This window comes from Pagrus pagrus (assembly GCF_965226575.1).
Source record: "Pagrus pagrus genome assembly, chromosome: 16".
Lineage (NCBI taxonomy): Eukaryota > Metazoa > Chordata > Actinopteri > Spariformes > Sparidae > Pagrus > Pagrus pagrus.
In genome coordinates this window covers 5,394,061-5,413,555 of record NC_140200.1, presented here as the reverse complement: position 1 = coordinate 5,413,555, position 19,495 = coordinate 5,394,061, and the positions used below count along the sequence as shown (strand labels likewise).

The 19,495-nt window shown below is 43.3% G+C and overlaps 1 protein-coding gene across 3 annotated transcripts; it reads left to right on the top strand.

Moving 5' to 3' along the window:
* Positions 1-200: 200 nt before the first annotated feature.
* On the top strand, positions 201-18,256 carry mgab (MAX dimerization protein MGA b). Of its 3 annotated transcripts, none has more exons than XM_084377130.1 (22): positions 201-338; positions 3,879-5,275; positions 6,002-6,452; positions 6,699-6,795; positions 6,952-7,065; positions 7,179-7,298; positions 8,814-8,927; positions 9,104-9,512; positions 10,724-10,895; positions 11,041-11,278; positions 11,469-11,647; positions 11,815-12,037; positions 12,164-12,390; positions 12,539-12,781; positions 12,932-13,190; positions 13,443-14,089; positions 14,220-14,314; positions 14,458-14,503; positions 14,651-14,806; positions 15,495-15,606; positions 15,846-16,370; positions 16,481-18,256. In XM_084377130.1, exons 2-22 carry the CDS (start codon positions 3,915-3,917, stop codon positions 17,380-17,382), a joined length of 6,690 nt encoding a protein of 2,229 aa, XP_084233256.1. In that variant the 5' UTR covers positions 201-338; positions 3,879-3,914; the 3' UTR covers positions 17,383-18,256. The 3 variants fall into 3 exon arrangements, with proteins under 3 accessions (XP_084233256.1, XP_084233257.1, XP_084233255.1); XM_084377131.1 differs by lacking the exon at positions 201-338 and adding an exon at positions 1,124-1,217; XM_084377129.1 differs by lacking the exon at positions 201-338 and adding an exon at positions 1,469-1,683.
* Positions 18,257-19,495: the final 1,239 nt, after the last annotated feature.

The following is a 19,495-nucleotide window of genomic DNA, read 5'->3' as shown; positions in this document are numbered from 1 at the left end:
GGAAGTCGTGTTTTTTTTTTTATTACACCACAACTCAAATGACATGAATCAACTAAAAAATGCAGTCTACTGTTAAATGCATTTTTTTAAATCATGCATAAGTGTTATAAACACTCGTTATGTCTCGTTATTATCCTTCTGGTGTATTTCCTATTTAAATATGTTGCTGGGAGCGACGAGCCCTTGACCAGCCCCCCTCCCCCCTCCATTGAGTCATGGTCGAAATGAAAGCCAACCTCCTCCGTTGGCTTCAATTTACAACCACAACAAACAATTAATTTATCAAACTTATACATTAATGTGTCTAAAGTCGACTGGAAGAGTGAGCTGCACTCAGTGTAAGTATTTGTTTTGGTTTTGGTGGAGTTCAGGCACCATTTTGTGGGGATGATGATGTCTCAGGTCGATGTATTGGTGATATTTGAGTCCAGATTTCCTCCATAAAGGTAAACAAAAATCAAAACTGAAGGTGTTACAGCTGGCTAAAAGATTGGTTTGCTCTGGGCTGATAATTCATATTTATAATTTGTCTTCGTCGGCTAATAAAATGCCCTTCATTAGCTGTAGACAACATTGTAGCTACGAGGCTAATTACATGTGTATTTTCTTTTTTTAAAGACTTAAAAAACATTTAAATTAGCCACTACATGCAAGCTAGCTACTCTCAAACATTTGCCATGTTTTTTATTTTGGTTTCCTGTGGTGTAAAATGTCTGGAGAGGCTTTCTAACGGCTAACGGCTAATTATGATTAGCCGTTTTACGTGATTATGACGCAGTAAAGTTTTATTCGTACGAGTTTCGCCGCCATCTTTATCCGAGAACGGAAGCCGGTCAGCGGCGTGTGTTTTTAAACAGTTGTACAAGACACATAACGCGTGTGGTGGGTTTGGACCGTGCGGTACTGATATAATATTAATATATTAAGTTTTTTCATCGGGTTGTGTCCGGGTCAATAATATTGAAGCCGTTGACACCGTGATGAAACAACTGGCCGGTTGGGTCCTCCGGAGGGAGCTTGCGCATTGGCTGCTGGAGCCCAACCGCCATGGTGAACGTGTTACGTCACAGCACGGATGTGTGTGTGTGTGTGAGAAACAGAGAGGGGGGCAGTGAGGAGTGTGTGTATGTGTGTGTGTGTATGTGTGTGGTTCACCGAGGGTGAGAATGGAAACGTGATCGAAAAGGTGCAAGAAGTGAAGGAAAAAAAACAAACAGGTAGGAAGAGAAAGTCTCGGCTCGGGGATCACGCACGCGAAACATTTTTTGTTTATTTTTTCACCCCGCAAACTTGCAGAGAGTTGCGCTTTACCGGCGCGCGAGCCGGTCTTGTGTGTGCTCGAGGTGGGAAGAAGCGAGAGAGGGAGAGAAAAAAAAAAAAAAAAAAAAACCTCCGGGATGGCGGACTCCCGCGCCCCTCGCGCTGGCGGCCCAGGAATCACGCGCCATTGAAGGGGGTGATATTGTGCATGCGCTTTGGCTTCGCTTGCGTGCACGCTCGGGTCGGTCGATGCAGGCACACACTGGCGTGGCTCTCGGCCTCCATTTGCCAGTTTGTGTTTATGTTCGAGGGATTCGCCGAGACGACGGCGACGACGACGACGCGCAACAGTTGGAGTTTCACCGGGAAGCGTCTCGTTTTATCGCCGCGAGAGGCCACGAGGCAGTCAGCCGATGTCGAAAGGTGAGGCGTTAGAGAAACCTCCAACTTTTCCAACTCTGCGAGTGGAGGGGAGGGCGGCCTTCCTCTCTCTCTCTCTCTCTCTCTCTCTGCGGTGTGTGAGGAAGAAAGAGCTGTTGTCAAACAAGTCATATTCTCAGCGTGGCTTCTTGCTTTTTTTAGGAGGAGAAACGGTGACACGGAGCCCAGTTCGGAGTTTGCGTGGTAAACACGCCGGTGCTGGCCCGTTCGAGGCGCTCTGTGGCCCGATTAACACCTTTTCTAACATGAGGCTACAGCATCAGTGTTGTTGGTGTGAGTGTGTGATCAGTAAATTGACCCGTGGAGGGCAGGACGACGAGAAAACAGGTTGTTTTTGTCCGCTTGTCCTCCTGCCTGCGACGACGGGATTGATTGAATGTGGGCTGCAGTGGTGAGAAATGATCGAGGAGATGTCTCGTCTTGATTGTTTAATTTCATCCATACTTTAAAAAAAAAAAAAAAACAGGCATGTCCGAGTGTTTCAGCAGCCATGTCCTCCGCTCGGTGTTATCACGTCAGTCAAACCGAAGTGGTCTCACAGCTCACCGAAGGCAAAGTCCATGTTAATATTAAACTGAAACTTTTGTTATATATATATATGAATATTAGTCACATAATTGTGTTTTTAAGGCGTATGGGTGCATTTTTCTTATCTTAGGTCCTGCTACATTTTTCAGCAGATGGCTCTGTGTTAATGGCTTTTAACCATATTTCATATTTATTTTCATTTCTGTTCTTGCAAATAATGGGTTGGAAGTTAAAGGTGTGCTATGAAATTTAGTGGAAGAAATATTAATGAGAAGAGAAAGATCGTTATTGATTTTTATTTAGTTTTATGCTAAACTAACAAACTCACTTTGTTTACATGACTGAACAAACTGACCTCCAAAAGGACAACACAATTTCATACTGCTGTACTTTGTTTATATGTGGCGGACCCTGCCACCTTTCTGATTCAAACAGTGAACAAACAGTCCTCTGAGAACAGCTTGTTCATTCAGTTATGGAAAAAATAAATATGTCTGAGTTTGTTTTATTACCTCATTAATATTACTTCTTCAAAACTGCATAGCGCCCCTTTACGCCTCAATGTAATTTAAACACCCTGTACAGTCGTCATGAAAGGGTAAATTAGCCCTAGGGACCAGTTTGAATTTCTTCTCTAAAAACGACATATCTTTTTTTAAAATGTAAACAGCAGCCGCTATGATTAATGTTCAACTTAACCAACCATTATTTTGTGTGTGAAATCTACCAGCTACTTTTATATCTTACCAGCATTTTGCTGGTAGCTGGTGCTGATTTCCCACCTTCATAGTGTGCAACATCATCACAGTGAAACTTAATGCGATACCACACTTGAGGTCAAAATTTGAGACCTATCTCGGCATCCTCACCTCCTCATGTACGTCCAGTGACAAAGCAGGCTCTTTATAACTTTTAGATGTAGTTTGAAATATACTTGTTTTACATATACAGTAAAATGAGTCCCCACCAGCTCATAAAAGAATCATGTCAATGATTTTTGTAATTCAGCTGACTAATTTTTTTCTATGAATCGTGCAAATCAGATGTGTTGACATTAGGTGCTGGTGCTCCGTCTTACAAAAGAGTCACACAACCAGCAGCCTGGGAAACAAATCTTGGAATGACTTTTTAAAATTATCTATGATATGAAAACGGTGATTTCAATTTGACTTAAGTTATCTAATTTCTTCATTTGATTTCACCGAAAATATGTCTCCATCTTAAATTGAGCCCATGTTTATCAGCACCCACAACATCCTAGAACTTGAAGTTGCATCTGATGTAACAACGCCACTGTTGCTACAACTATTTGAAGTTGAGCCAGCATTTAAAAGCTCTGTGATGTTTTGTGTTTTTTTTGCATATACAATAATGTGAATTCAGTGCTAAATGTTTCAGTAAATAACACTTCTCTACTTGGGCAAGTAGAACTGCACATTTTTCTACTCTCTGTTTTCTTGATGCCTCTTTTATGTCTCTTATTTGTTTCCTGTCAGTATCCGCTCTGCTTGGACGACTTCTAACTGCTTTTGTTAACATTTGTCAGCATTGTTTGGGTTGTATTTGGCTTTAATTTGTATTTTCTGTCCTATTTTTCGGTCTTTAGCCTGTATTTTATAATTGACATCCTCCTTGTTGTTTCCTGTTAGGAACCAAATGAAGTCGGACTACCACAGCCTATAGCGATGCCTGCCACAGACTCTGAACCCACACCGATGGAGGACCCCCATGCATCGGAGGATGAGAAGGGGAACTTGACTCACACCCCCTCCTCACTTCCTCTTACTACCGTCCTTTCTTCAACTCCTCCTGTTCCGACCACTACGGGGCCTAATTTCACTAACGAGGCTGAGATTGAGTCAAAAGCCGTATCCATGGCAAGTAATGACTGCAGCTCGGCTCTCTCTTCACCTGCTGAAGCCAGCCCGGCCAAGCCTGCTGTGACATCACCTACCACATTTGATGGGACCATTGAAACAAGCCCAGCTACCTCACATATGGCATCAGCGTCAGACTCCCTAATGTGCAAAGGGTCGAGCCTTGTCAACATAGAACCCTCGCCGTCGTTGCCTGTGTTACCATGTCATATATTTGGCAGTCCAGACCCGGACGCAGACTTTCCTACTGTGCTGACCTTCAAAGGTGTCAGTGTGACTCTGGAGAATAACAATGTCTGGAAGCAGTTCTACAGCTGTGGGACTGAGATGATTCTCACTAAACAGGGGCGCCGGATGTTCCCGTACTGCCGATTTCGCCTTGCAGGCCTAGATCCTGAGCGGAAGTACAGTCTGGTCCTGTCCATAGTACCGTCGGACCATTCCAGGTACCGCTGGAGCACATCCAAATGGGAGGTTCACGGACCAGCAGAAAACCAGACCCAGGGTCTGATCCGGGCATTTTCCCACCACTACTCACCGTGTCGAGGCTCGGATTGGATGGGAGGCCTGGTGTCCTTCTACAAAATCAAACTGACCAATAATCCCCAAGACCTGGAGGGTCACATAATCCTACACTCCATGCATCGCTACATTCCAAGACTACATGTGATACCTGTCCCGGATGGGGACGTACCCTCGCACGAAAATCCTGTGATTACGGGACCAGAAAGCATGACTTTTACTTTTCCGCAAACCGAATTCATGGCTGTGACGACCTATCAGAACTTTCGGATCACCCAGCTGAAAATTAATCACAATCCTTTTGCAAAAGGCTTCAGGGAGGACGGGAACAACCCCCGTCTGATCCGAGTTGCTACAGCGGCTCTACCTCTGGTGAAGATGGAGACCACGGCAGCTCAACCTTTGGTGAAGATGGAGACCACGGGAGCTCACCCTTTGGAGAAGATGGACACCACGGGAGCTGAACCGTTGGTGAAGATGCACACCACGGCAGCTCAACCTTTGGTGAAGATGGACACCACGGCAGCTCAACCTTTGGTGAAGATGGACACCACGGCAGCTCAACCTTTGGAGAAGATGGAGACGCAACCTTCTGTTTTGAAATCTGCTGAATCCATTGAAATCAAGGAGGAGGTTGTGGCTCTGAGGTCAGTTTTACATGTCAACAACACACTAATATTCTCTGTGGTCTTTATTCAGTACACCTGGTAAAGACCTATCAAATCTAACACAATACAGTCACCTGTCACAGTGGTATAGATTTAACTACATGATTATTATTGATAATAATGCAGCTCAGTACAATAGCAACTACGACCTCAATAATAAACATATAGTTGAATTAACATCTCTCTGACACATTTGACAAAAACTGGCCTTTATACGCTTAGTAAACGTAGAATTTGTGACATGGCAGTTGTACTGGATTGTATTAGACTGTGTAGATGTACTTTAAAAGTGGCTGTGGAGTGTATTACATGTGGTGTTTGACTTTGTTTGGCTTTTGGAACGACTTTAGTTTCATTCGCAGCAAACATACACATATATTAGTCATGCCTTTGTCTCAATTCTTTTGTATTTAAATTCAAAGTATTAAATGTTGACAGGCTCGCTGCTTTTATTCTGTTAAAACTGTGTAAGTAAGAGAAAAACATGCATCCATGGCTATGTCTGGTTCAAAAAAGTCACTTAAACTCAATCATGTGACTGAAAAAATTTCTTTTGAAATTCGTTCTTTTAAGCTGCTGGAATGAGCCTATTAAATACCATTACCACATTCTGTGCCATTACAATTTAACACAATTTAATGTCTTTTATAATTAAATCACAATCATTTTCACTTTTTACAGTTCTCCCTTTATTCTGTCTTACAGCATAAAGACTCCCACCGCCTCTCCTCCTCTCTCAAATGTGCAAGAGACCAGACTGGTCCTGAAGCCCATCATGTCTACCTCTTCCGATAAGAAGGACCGGTATGTCCCCTGTATAAGAGGCAAGCATGCCCTTGGTGAGCTTGTGCTGGTCCAAAAGCGTCCACGAGTGGAAGCGAAGGCAGAACCCCATGCAGGCAGTGTAACCCCTGAGGCGGAGGAAGGCTTCAGAGCATCGCCTGAAGCAACATCCATGACTCCCACTTCCAGGACGTCACCGGGGTTTCGCAAAAGGAGGAAGAGGATCAACAGACATTGGGCGAACGCACGGGGAAAACAGTGGAATGCTGTGACCGCCTCCCCCACTGTAGTCCACAGCCCATCGTTGACTGTCGCTATGCAACCAGAGCTGGATGATGTAGAAGGCCTGTTGTTTGTTTCATTCGCCTCAAAGGTAAAACAATGCAAATTGCTGCAAAGAATGATGCATGTTTCCAAAGATATTCTTATTTTGTTTAAGATTAAGATCTGCAGTCTTTTCCAGTTATTAATAAATATCCTCTAGGTGTGTTGAGTATTGGCTGAAGCGGCACACATTTCTGAAATGGCTTTTGCTGATGCATACCAGAAGTATCTCGGATGCACAGTAGTAAAGGTGTTCTGTCAAGTGTTAAAGCTTTTGCATTCCTCTGTGTGACAGGAAGCTCTTGAGGTTCACATCAGGGACAAACCAGCCAGCAACTCATCATTTGCATCTCCCGTTTCTCTAACAACATCGATGCAGTTGACGCAAACAGGTAAGCAATGTAAAGATCTTTCATTTCGGAGATGTGTTTAACAAATGCTTTTATGCAGCCTATGCATCTTAAATGATGTCAAAAAAATCCTGCGTAAACCTCTCGCCATCACTTACTGTGTTAAACCTTTTTCGAAACCTTTCTGTGGTGTTTCAGTGAAGGTGATTCCAGAGACTGACGAGGAGAAGATAGCCCGCTTGGAAGCTGTACTGCTGCAGGACCTCCAAACTCTCAAACACAGACAGGTCATCCATCCGGTGCTGCAGGAAGGTGAGTCCCTACATACGCACATGAACATCCCTGTGGTTGAGTAGATTATTTACAATAATTTTGTGTGAATATTTCTATCTCCTTGACTCCTTTTTATGTCTATTTTTTTGTAGTGGGCTTGAAGTTGAGCTGCCTAGACCCAAATAAGACCATCGACCTGCAGTATCTTGGAGTTCATCTGCCGCTTCCTCCACCAAACCTACCGGAGCAAGGCAACGCCACGTCTCCTGGTGGTATGTTCAATGGATGTTTGACAGTTTGTGTGTGCTTTATTGAGGATTCATTCTTGTCCTGGGGCACTTAATTGGCTCAGTTTGGACACAGAAATGTTTGATAAATGGGGTTTATGTAAAGTCAGAATTCAGGTTTTTTATTTATATATTGAATTTAACAGGTCTTATGGAGGTGCGTTAACAAAACCCCCTTTAAGTTTAATTTCCTCATCGTCATTCACGGCTTGTCTAATACACGAAACATGTGCAGTTCCTCATGTAGGATTACTGTCGTTGTGTTCAGTTACACCCCTACAAACAGCGCTGATCAGAGCCAATGCAGTGGGCACGCTGCCTTCTGTATATCCAGAGATGCATAAGGGAAAACTGACAAGAGCCCTGTGGAGTTATACCCAGAATGTCAGCAATAAAGCTGTGACATCAAGACTGGTTAAACATATTAACATATTTATATAACAAGTTTTTTTTTTTTTGGCTCTCTTTCTCTCACACTAGAATGATCTCTCTCTAAATTTAGACAGCACATTTGCAAGGTAGCATTATGTATTTAGTAGGGTGAATTACAATAGGCTGAATAAAAATCACCTCCTCCTGCCAGCCTCATCTGTAGTTTGTCAGTCAGGTCAAATTAGAGCCTTGTGTGATCTGGAGGTGCAGGCTGGACAGGGGGTTTGTAGTTAAAGAAAATGGCCTAGTAATGGTTCGGAAATGTGTTTCAAGTACTTGGGCCAGACATGTCGGGTCCAGCACTGTGTAGTTTCTGGGAACGACGGCTCTTTTTGGGTTCTTTATCTAGGATGGGATTAGAGTAGCATTGATCAAAGGTGTAGGCCGGTATGTGGGACTGGCTCTACAAGGTTTCTGTTACAGGTTGTTAAACAAGACGTCCCTTAAGCGACTGTTGATTGTGTAGTCTTCTACTTCAACCGCTTTATGACAAACTGCAACTTTAATATATAAAATAGACTAATATCGCCTGAATAATCCAGCAAAGATGTTCAGCCTTGTGCTTGATTTGTTTAGGAATTCATCTCTTCGACTCTCTTCACCTCCCTACACTTGTATTTTGAGGATAATTTGTTGGCCGAGAAAAGAGACAAAACAAACCATAAACAAAGTTAAAGATAGATTTGGTTGTATAGATATTGTGAATATATTGTTATCCTGAATTTGTTTGGCCTTGTAGTAATCTGATAATGTGACAACCCTAACTGCTAACTGCTGGCTGTCCACCAGAAGGAAAGGGACCTCTCCTCTCTTTAGTCATGCTAAAATATTCTCAGCACCCACTGTCATTAACGCCATGTTCTCCAGTGAAGTAGATCAAGTATATGCTTAGATTGTGCTCATCATGATGTTACAGTATTTTTTTTGGTTGATAAGTCAGTATGACACTTGTTTTTAGCAGTGTCTACAATGAAGTGATAGATAATCATGGGTAAAACGTAGACAACCGAACCACAGGAAGTGGTTAGGAGATCAGCTGAAGGCTTATGCGGTATGCTTTCTTCTCAGATGAGGGGTTACCCTATACTTCCCGGACAGGAAAGACGAGCGACATGACAAAAATAAAGGGATGGAAAAACAAGTTCATCAGAAGCAATGAAGCGTCTCCCTCTAACTGCGATGGTAAGCTTCGCTCATGTTGTTGTAGCTGCAGTGTCCCTTTTATCATTCAATGGGATTAGTACAGTCATGCTAATTACCAAAGATTAACAGTCCTGAAACCAGCTGAACGTACTTGTGTCTGATTCATTACTCCTCATTGATGAATTAAAGGCTCTTTTATTCTTCCTCTCCTCAAGGATCACAAAAGAACCTATCTGCCTTCTGCAGCAACATGTTGGACGAGTACTTGGAAAGCGAAGCCCAGAACATCAGTGAGCGTGCTGCTGCCTTCTCCGCAAACCCCGAGGACTCTGTGGCGTATCAGCTGCCTGCTAAAAGCTCCAGCTACGTAAAGACCCTGGACAGCGTACTCAAGTATCGGAAGATTCCTCCAAAATTTCCAGCGGGGGCCAACAGACCTTGCCCCCTTTCCCACAAGCCCCTCCTCTACTCTGCCCTGACATCACCGGCTCCTCCTTTGGCCAGCCCTGCGACCTCTGTTCATGCAGCAGCTCATTCCATACAGCAGTCTGCATCTTCATGTGTTCATCCAGGAGCTGCACATACTGCGTCTGGGTTTAACGGCAGTAGTTCTGTTCCACAAAAGTAAGGACGTGTTTGTAATTTGGCTTCATTTTAAGGGTCTTTTCATTTCTCAACATGTCCATGACATTTTTGAGTTCTTTCTAGGACAGCAAAGCACGATTATCTTCATTATTGAATCATCTTCTCTTGTGAGCCGCCACAAAACATCAGAAAATAGTTTCAAATGTCCAATGACATTTCCTGAGCTGACATTTTCAAGCATAATGGGACGTCTTCACATTGCTTTTTTTAGCCAACCGACTGTTCAAATTGAGAACAATTTTTCAATTTACTGTCATGTAAGATGAGAAAAAACAGCAAATTATCTTGTTGGAGAAGCTTGAACCATCAAAGTGTGTTTTTTTTGTTGTTGACTCAAACAGATAATCAAAAGAATCTTGATGAATCCTTTTAAAAAGTAATTTCTTGAAATGAATCAGCCACAAAACATGTTCAGATGCTTTTTTGGGTAATATGAATAGCTCGGGAAAAGGGGAAAAACAATCTCATGCTGTCACTCAACATACGTTTTACACAATTAATGTCCTATGATTAGTCTCTGTTTGTGCTTACACGATGAGCTAACCTGCTCCTCAGATGCTCAAAATTGATTATCAGAGCCGCTGGCGTTAATGTTAGGTAATTAGCTGATGTTGGCAAGCTAGATAAAACCATACATATGTTGCATGTTGTTCTTTCATGACAGGCAGCCATAATGTCAGTTGTCGTAAGTAAGGACACTGACAGCTAAGGTTGTTTCGCTAGCGTATTTTCTGTTATCAAGAGAAGTGTAAACATGTTTTTGGTCTATTATGAAACTCCAGTGGCATAAATAAGACTGTGGTAATCAGTAATTAATAGCAAATTCTGATTTTTCCTTTAGTCCTGTAGTGCCCTTTTCAGAGTTTGACAGCTGTTGCCAGTGGTGTCTATAAAAATGCTGCTTTTTGCCTTTTACCTGAGGAGAATTACATATCGTTACTTACTTACTTACTTACTTACTTGTGCAGCAAGAATGTTGCACAACCAGCATCAGTCAGCTCTTTCTTGTCTTTTAGAGAGTCCAATCTTTCAAAAGTAGCACATAGTCTGGCTTTGTCGAATTTTCCTGCTTACCATACGAACATGTTCCTTTGATTCTGCAATTGTCTGATAAAGAAGTGCATGATACTCATTTTTTGGGGGAGGGGAATTAAAATGAACAACACTAATCTGCTCATTTCTGTCTTCAGATTATCTGCACACCACCCACAGCCACAACGGACACACAGACCTCAGGGCTTCACTAAGTTCCAGTTCAGTTTGTTAAAGATGGAGATTGGAGCCCAGAACGACGGCCTGAGCAGAACAGAGCTGACGCCAGACAGGCTGAATGTGGCTCTGTCTACAATTCTGACAAAAGAGGTATGCAATATACTACACAAATGTATTTGCAGATTTCGTGTACAGTGTCTTTTGACATTAATGACATTTTTCCTGCCTTTCTTGCTGTCATAGACACAGATTGACGTGTTTTAAAATTGTTTTGATGACTCTCCTTTTGATCCAGATGCTGCCCAGTAAGGTCTTAAAAGTACTCCAGTTTCCAAGGAATAAATCTGAGTTACCTGAATGTGGTCAAGACTTCTGCAGATTGGGCTGCGTGTGTCTCAGTCTCCAGTGTTCGAACAGAGGTCCCCTCCACTGCCGACGGCCTGAATGCATGTTTGGCTGCGCTTGCTTCAAACGCAAGATCATCAAGCAGCTGAACTCGAGGGAGAGTGAGGAACACATCCAGCCTCTTTACTGTAAGATCAAGTTATTTTGATATCATTTGTGTACGTTGTTAGTTTTATTCTGACGTATGTTTCAAAATTTCACACAGAACTCCTATAGATAGGTTTTATGTTTCTGTTTTGCGGTGTAGTCTCCTGCTCAGTCTGGTCACAACTCTCAGTAACTCATAAGTGTTAATGAGACACTTTTATTCCTCCCCAGCTATGACTAATATGGAACATGTGGTCCAGCCTCGCCCGGGCTCCCATGCTGATAAACTCTGGAACCGCAACAGTCATGAAGAGGATCCAGATCCTCTCTACTCCCCTGCAAGTGTTCCTGTGCAGGTGGTGTCTATAAGGGCCCCAAAACGCAGCAGTTCGTTTCGTCCAGTGCAACCGGTAAAATACAGTCTCTCTCTCCCTCTTGTTGAGGCTTTTCCACATGTTTTTATACCTTACACTCTTATTAACATTGCTAATTATGTATTTATTTAGTATAAGGTAAGAGAGTAAGTCTAAAAATCTGTGCTAATTTTATATTTGTCTGCTTTTTGTCTCTTTTTAAGATTCGAGAAGAGGATAAAGATCCAGTGTACAAATACTTGGAGAGCATGATGACATGTGCACGTGTGAGAGAGTTCAACAGCAAGCCTCCTCCTCCTCCTGTACTCACCATAGAGCCTGATACTTCAACACCAAAACCCAAACCCTCAGCAACAGCACAAGAGACGACCTCTGATGGCCAGCCGAAAAAGTACTACAGAACTCTACTGACTGTTAGACAAGCAGGTAAGGAACAGAAGCAGATTCACTAAATGCTTGACCACCTCTGAAGATGATCATTATTGTTTTCCTGCTCTTGGCTGGATTACATACTGTGCCTAACACGCCTGTATGCATTATGTCGCCCTGCAGACAAGGCTTCTCAAGGGGCCGCATCAGAAGAAGCAGAAACGAGAAAGCAAATCGAGATCCAGTCAGCGTGCCAGTGGAGCAAGGACCGCAAAAGGGTCCTGGAAACTTTGTGTCGACGCCTGAGTCAGAATAGGCTGTCTCAGCGCTTCTCCATAGGACCTTACCGCATCCGCCCCGTCGCCAAGATCTCCATGCGGAAGCCCAGCGGCTCCCTCGTCACCTACAGGGTAGGTCTCAGAAGAGTAATGCTTCTGTGTGGTTGTTGCAAATAATTGAAGTCCATAATCTGCTGTATCAGTACTGTACTGCATTCAGTGATGGTTCAGATGTAGCTTTTGTTCTCAGCTAATCCTGCTCTACTCCACCTTCCCCAAGGTACACATCAGTAAACCATCAGCAGCCAGTGATAATGATGAAGACGAACTTGATGACAGCGATGAGGAAAGGCATGCCAATAAAAGCTTTGATGGGGACACGGCTCCAGATGAGGAAGATTGCCAAATTGATGAGGCGGGGATGTCATATGGAGTCACACCCTTCCTCAAAGGAGTGTTACCTGCCGGAAAACTTAGGGCCAGGACCAAACCTGTTGGTTGCCAAGCATTTGGGCTTATACAGGTCAGACTCAAGAAAATACCACTTATCTTTCATGCTGTTAATATGTATTTGCCTGGGATGGAACCACTAAAATAAAGGCATATAATGTTGTAATGTTTAGGGTAAAAAAAAATGTGTGTGTAATATCCAAGTTATCCTGTTCCTTTACAGGTTAATGGCAAATCCTACAATCAAGCCAGACTGCTGCTGGGGAACATGGGATCTCTCCATCCAGCCAACCGCCTCGCAGCATACGTCACAGGCCGACTGAAGGCTCCTGCCGACCTTTTCCACAAAAAGGCTCAGAAAGCAGAACCCACAAACAAAGTCAACGCTGGTCCTCTGTACATAAAGGCTGCTGGCACAGTAGTCCCTCCAATTATAACTGCAAGGAAAACCACTGAGCTGAAGACACCAGCACAACCACCAGGTAATATGATCGCTCCGACCCCAGCACAAGCATGTAGATGTAAACTGATTGGTCCCCAAAGGAGGGAAATGGCAATCAACTCGAGGCCCACCTGCAGCTACTGCACAAGATTAACATCATCATCCAATAGAGCTAAAACTACTTCCACCTAAATGTATTCTGTATGAGTCTATACAGGATGTTGTTGCTGTATGTTGATGTATGATACATATTTCTCTCACCTCCCTGCTCTGTGTTGTTTTGTCTATTCAGTTCAGCTTCCCCAGCCAGACTCTTGCAGAAAGGGATCCATCACCTTTCAGCAGCCTTCACAAAACTCCTCCACCATCAACTCACTTCAGATGTTTCTCTCGGCCCAACGCAGCTCCATCATCCCTTTCCAGAGCAGCTCCACTTCCTCGCCTGTGTCCCTCACAGTCTCACCTTCGCTGAAAACCCCCAGCTTCTTAGGACAGAGTGGGACTTATTCATTCAGGATCTGCCCTCCAGATAACCAGGGCGCCAGTAGCCAGAACTTACCAGGAGTAGCTCTACCTGGAGGCTTCACCCTCATTCAGCTGCCTAACCCTGGAATTGATGGAGCCTCACAACAGTCAGAATCCATGAACACTACAAACCCGGCTGCTGTGGATAAACCCCTTCTACCAAAAGATTCTTTTTTTGGCCGCTTACTTGGTTCAAATACAAACTTCCTCGGTTTAGACATCCTAACTAGTGCTAAGGAGCTGTTAAGCAACGAATCAACGGAGCCTGAACCCTCCTCCGAGTTGGCGTGTCCTCAGAGGACACCCTCGGAAGAGAGCGAGGAAGTCAACATTCAGCAGGAGGACTCCAACCTGGACACCACTTCAGAGGACTTCTCCGACTCCTCAGACTACAGCGGAGAGGGTGACGAAGATGTAAGTGTGACAACTGTGATGTTTTTGTTTTCAGTTCGGTGTAATAACTGAAATAAGGTTTTAGATGTAAAATGTGAATCGCAAGGCATAAAGAAAATAAAGCTTAACTAATCTGTAATGTGTTCTTCAGGATGAGGTGGACATTGAGACTGTGGAAGAAGTGAGACAAGGAATGACCATCACTAAAATGAAAGAAGATGCCACAAGAGCACCACATCAGTCAAGGTACTACGTGTGAATGTGTGTGCTTGTTAATGAAAGTATAGATGGTCTGTGTAGCTTCGCATATTTTATGCTATTGAATAAATAAGTTCAAACATTTTTTATATTTTGGCCCTCAATCTTTGTTATTTCTCGTCTCCCTTCAGAAACGCCAGTGATGATTTTAGATTAGCGAGGGATCGCTACATCCAGGTACGTTTTTTTTTTTTTTGTCATGCAGCATAATAGATATTTCCGAAGTAATTATTTGACAAAGCCTATGTCGTCCTCACTCAAAACTGTTCTGAGTCATGTCAATGTCACTGTATTCATTGTCATGCTGCTCTCGCTCCTTTCCAGGATCGAAACGACGATGACTCCAGGTATAATAGGAGGCGAAAGAGCCACTTGGTGACGGAAAGGCAAAGACGCGATACACAGCGGACTCTGTTTGACAAACTCCAGAACACCCTTCAGACTGATTTAAAGACCCCCAGGCTCCAACTCCTCTCGATGGTGAGTCCCACATCTTGCTCGGACAGGATTTTTTTGTGTTATAATGGGCCAAAAACAACAGAAGAAGTCCCCACAGTGCTGTAAGCAGCTTTAGAACCAAAACCAGGACTCCAGAGAGCCACTGCGGTCAGTATAACAAAGAAGGTAGCAACTTTAAAGCCCATGAAAATGTTAAGCTCAGTTAGCTGTGCTGCTAGCGGTCGTATTAGCTGACTACACCTGGACTGTGAGCTCGGAGCACCAGGGGAGTGTTGGTTTTGTTGACTATCAGATGATCACTACTTGAGGTACAAACTGTCTCGGGGCTAACTGGTTAGCATGCTAACGTCAATAAATATATCTGTTTTAATATAAAATACTTACAGTAAAACTCAGAATGTTCTTGAACCAGGTTTGATAAACAACTTCTGGCTTCTGACCTGAACGCACCTACTCTAGATGCAAACTGAGCAAACTTAGATTTAGCCTACATCTTCAAAAACTCTATTTTTATTCAGTTACACTCACATCATGTAACCGTCTCAAATCACCTTAATTGTGATCGACAGAAGCAGTGCAGTGTGCACATCAAAGTTGTTGCTCATACACAACTTTCCCGCTTCAGCATTCACAGTCATTCAAGTTTGATACAGTACTTCATTCACAGCTCCGTGTCTCCAGTCTTCACTCTGTCTCTTTGTGCTTGCAGGCCCTTAAAGAAATCCAAAGTCTGTCGGAGACGTCCAAATTTCTGGAGGAGAAGAAGAGGAGGCTGACTCAGATTCAGGCTCTTTATGTGAAGGAGATTTCCACTTTGTCTGGTGTGTACAACTTACTGCATTTTGTTGCATTTTCTACTTTTGTAATCCCATTTTGTGCTAATTTATGTACAGTTTGAATCTGTAATAGAGAACGAGTTGATGCTTGTTATGTGATAGTGTGTTAGATCATGAATCATGAATAATGAGCAGAGTAACGGAAATGAGTAACAGCACATTCTGAATGTTGAAGATGTTAACTTGCCGTGTGTAACTTGTGGTATGACATTTCACCTTTTTAGGGAAGTCAGAGCTGCTGGTTAGACGCAAGCTGACTCAGATCTACGACATGCAGAAAATGAGAGAGAAGACGATGAAATGGAGCCCTTTCTATTCCCATCTACTGCAGTCCAGAGCTGCTCTTCTGCAAGACACTACTCCCGACTCCAACCTCCAGCGCACGCCCATGTTACAGCCTAGTTTCTGCGTGGCTCCATCTCAGGCTAGCCCACACACGACTGCAGCCCAGAAGAGTGTAGACGGCACGCTCAAGCCCACGCCCCATTCACAGCCTACAGCAGTGTCCTCTCCAGTCATTGTTCCCTCACTACAGGCCAAGAGCAAGCCAGTTGAACCTAGGGCCCCAGCCCAAGTCAGATCGTCCAATTCCCATACAGCGTGTCAACCTCAAGTCCCCTCAAACGCAGCTACACCTACATTCCCATCTCCCAACTTCAAAAACACTGCTCACCCTCCACAGCCTTTTGCTGTCCCTCTGATTCGCTCCAAGACCGGCAGAATCATACTTCCCTCATCTATGAGACCAAGTAAGTTAAGACATGCTGCTCCACTGTGGGGACCATGTACAATATTAAACATGAATGTTGCCATATTTCTCATATTCATACAAATATATATTTTCTTCTCTTTCTCACAGCTGGTCAGGGCTTCTATACGCTAATGCTTATGAACGCCAAACGCAAAGAAGACGGTGGTGAGGAAGACGTGCAGCCATCTGATGTGGAATCACCCAAGAGTGGAGAGAAGAGCCTTAGTGAATCCGACCACCCAGATTCAGAGAGCAGTCGTACTTTGGAGGAGGACAAAACTGTACAATCCTCAGACCCGTGTTCAGGTGTAAAACCCCCTCTTGCTGAGCTCGCCCTCCTTAACAAATCAATCTATGTGCCTTCGGTGGCTTTGAAACCTCTGGAGAAGAGCCAGGACGGGGTAGCATGGTTGGATGCGAGTAATGGAGCCGCCTGCTTGAGTTTTAACTGTGTGAAACCAGAGCCTGATGTCAGCCCAAATGTAGCCCGTCGCGGCAGAGGCAGGCCTCGAAAAAAAGACATTATCATTGTTGGGGAAAATGAGAAACCCACTGCGGTAGAAGACAATGGCGAAAGTGTGGGGGCAATTGAAACAATCATTCCAGTTAAAGAGAGTCCAAGGGAAAAGATCAGTTTGAGGGGGGCCAAGGACAGCCCGAGAGTGGTAAAGGAAAGCCCGGGAGTGGTTGAAGATAGCCCGGTGCCGGTCAAACGAGGCAGAGGAAGGCCTCCGAAGAATAAGTCGCCACTGCTCCGGAGCCCTCCTGGCGTGGGAGCAGGAAGTAGTCCATCTAATCCCAACGAGGACAGACCTTTCAGACTCCCTCGCAGCGTTAAAAGCCCCTACACTAAACCCGATGGAAGTCCCGCAACGCCCGCCTCGCATGGAGATAGGAACAAATCTCGACCTTTGACCCGAGGCGCTTTAGGAAAGGACTTCCCCAGCGCCAAGAAACGCTCCTGGATAGACGTGGAAAAGGAACTGGAACCAGAGATCGAATCTGAATAGTCCTCGTATGTCCCGCGGAAAAGCCAGTGCGCACACAGTCACGTGACCTCAGTTAGTGTCGCAGCTTGACGCTGCTTCGTTTCTGTAAATGTTGGCACAAAACTCAGTGGACCTTTTTTTTCATACTGCAGAGAAAAAGCTGTTTTTGGTACCAAGAATATGAAAAGAATCATTAGTTGACCTGCTGAATGTATGAACATGATGAAAAGTAACTCCCACATTCAGTTTTGATCTCGTGTGTTCTCATGTAAGCCTCTTCTGTTGCCGTCACTTACATTCATGTTTTCTTGTCAGAAACAGGAGATTTATTCCAATTGTGTGTTTATGTTGAAGTCATTTATCACTGATCTGTCGTATGCAAATGGATTGAAGTGTACGGATTGCGTTCAGCCTTAAAGTGTATAAATTATCTGTATCTTGAATAGGATCAGACCGTACACTGCTTCATTAACTCTGTATAATGTAAATGTTAACTTATGTCTTATTTTTATTGAGAGGTAGTTTGATGCATTCTTCCTTCTTTGAAATTCTTGTTTTTACTAACTCAGTGAATCATCGTAGTAGCACTTTATGTTTTTTTGGTAGAAACCACCCCATGATGTCTGTGTAGTGAGTGAGACGGGAGTTAGTTCAGTTATATGCACATAAACCTGACGTGTCACAAGCAATCAAGGTGAAAGCTATTAGCCATATGCTGTGTTTAATGGAAATAACCTCTAAAAATATATTGTATTTCTTTTTTTTTTTTTTATGCCAATACATGTATTTACTTTGTGGGTGATTATTTGAAACACTGGTTGTCCTGTTACTTCAGTTAAAAATGTGAAAAAAAAATCATGTGGCCTTTAAAAATCAATAAAAAAAACTACATGGATTTACGATGCCACCCTCCAGTCGCTCAGAAACAAAGGTGTTGTGAATCAGTTTCATGTTTCTGAGGCAGAATTCAGCTGATTTTCAATTAAGACTGCACACATATTTTAAACAAATCCTATCAAGCAGCACCAGTGAGGCCTCGGGCTGCACGATGTAATAACAAAATGATATTGCCATTTTGCAATGTGATTCACAATTAGTGGGAATTATCATTTTTGCATGTCAATTTTAAATTTCACAGAAAGAAAATAGAGAAATCATAACGATCTGTACTAAACATGATCTAAAAACAGCAAACCTTCTTGTGATTTGGATATTGGACCTAAGCATTTTGCATTTCCACCTCTGTTTGGATTAATCTTGCAGCCGTGGTCGAGGCCGTCTCGTGTGGACGACTCGCTCAGTTAACCTCAACAGAACATATCAGTGTCTGCTGTAGCTGCGTTATCATGGCAACAGTCAACTGTCCTAACTGACGGCAGTTACAGCAGACGTGTCCGTCGTCATGGATTGCTTTCACATTTCCCCATGTGTGGATAAGAGTTGAAGAGAAAAAGGGGATTCAAAGCAAAACAACATTAATGGACTCTTTTCCTTAAAGTGCTGAAACATCCGAGAGGAAATTTTATGTTAGATTTTTAATTTACAGCTCTGCAAAACACTACTTTTTATTTTAATGACGTTTGATACCGGTAACCATTGGCCTTGCTATTCAGTATCTGACATTAAAGAGGTCATATTGTGCTTTTTGTTTATTTGCCTTTGCTTTATTGTGTTACAGTCCTGTCCTGCACTGCCTGAAACGCCTGGTTTGGAGTCGAGCCTTTACTTCCGTAACTTATGTGCGTCACTATGTAACAGGCGTTATATAAACATATATTTCTATATATTTATTACAAAATATAAACACTCCCGTCAGTCAGCAGATTTACAGTTGCTACTGCTGTAGCAGCGTTATTTTAGATCACACTACCTTGCTTGGCATGACCCGCCCTACTCTGCCTCTGATTGGCTACATCCTGCCCGTTAAGTAATGCACATATGCAACTCTTACAAAGATTGAACAGAGGCGAGATGTCTCACTCTGTAGCTAAAACAGAGCGTTTAGGACACAGTGTGAAAAGGGATGCTATAATAATATAATATATATAAATTTAAGTATGTAAACCTATTCTACCAGGACCCCCGAAATAAAAGTATGAACCTGAAAATTCACATAATATGACCTCTTTAAAGG

What these genes read in the sequence shown, in the direction of transcription:
- mgab (XM_084377129.1), top strand. Translation starts at nt 1,510, where the DNA reads ATGCAGGCACACACTGGCGTGGCTCTCGGCCTCCATTTGCCAGTTTGT. An exon ending in ACTGACTGTTAGACAAGCAG is followed by an intron (nt 12,038 to 12,163) that starts GTAAGGAACAGA and finishes GTCGCCCTGCAG; the next exon opens with ACAAGGCTTCTCAAGGGGCC. An exon ending in AGAGCACCACATCAGTCAAG is followed by an intron (nt 14,315 to 14,457) that starts GTACTACGTGTG and finishes GTCTCCCTTCAG; the next exon opens with AAACGCCAGTGATGATTTTA.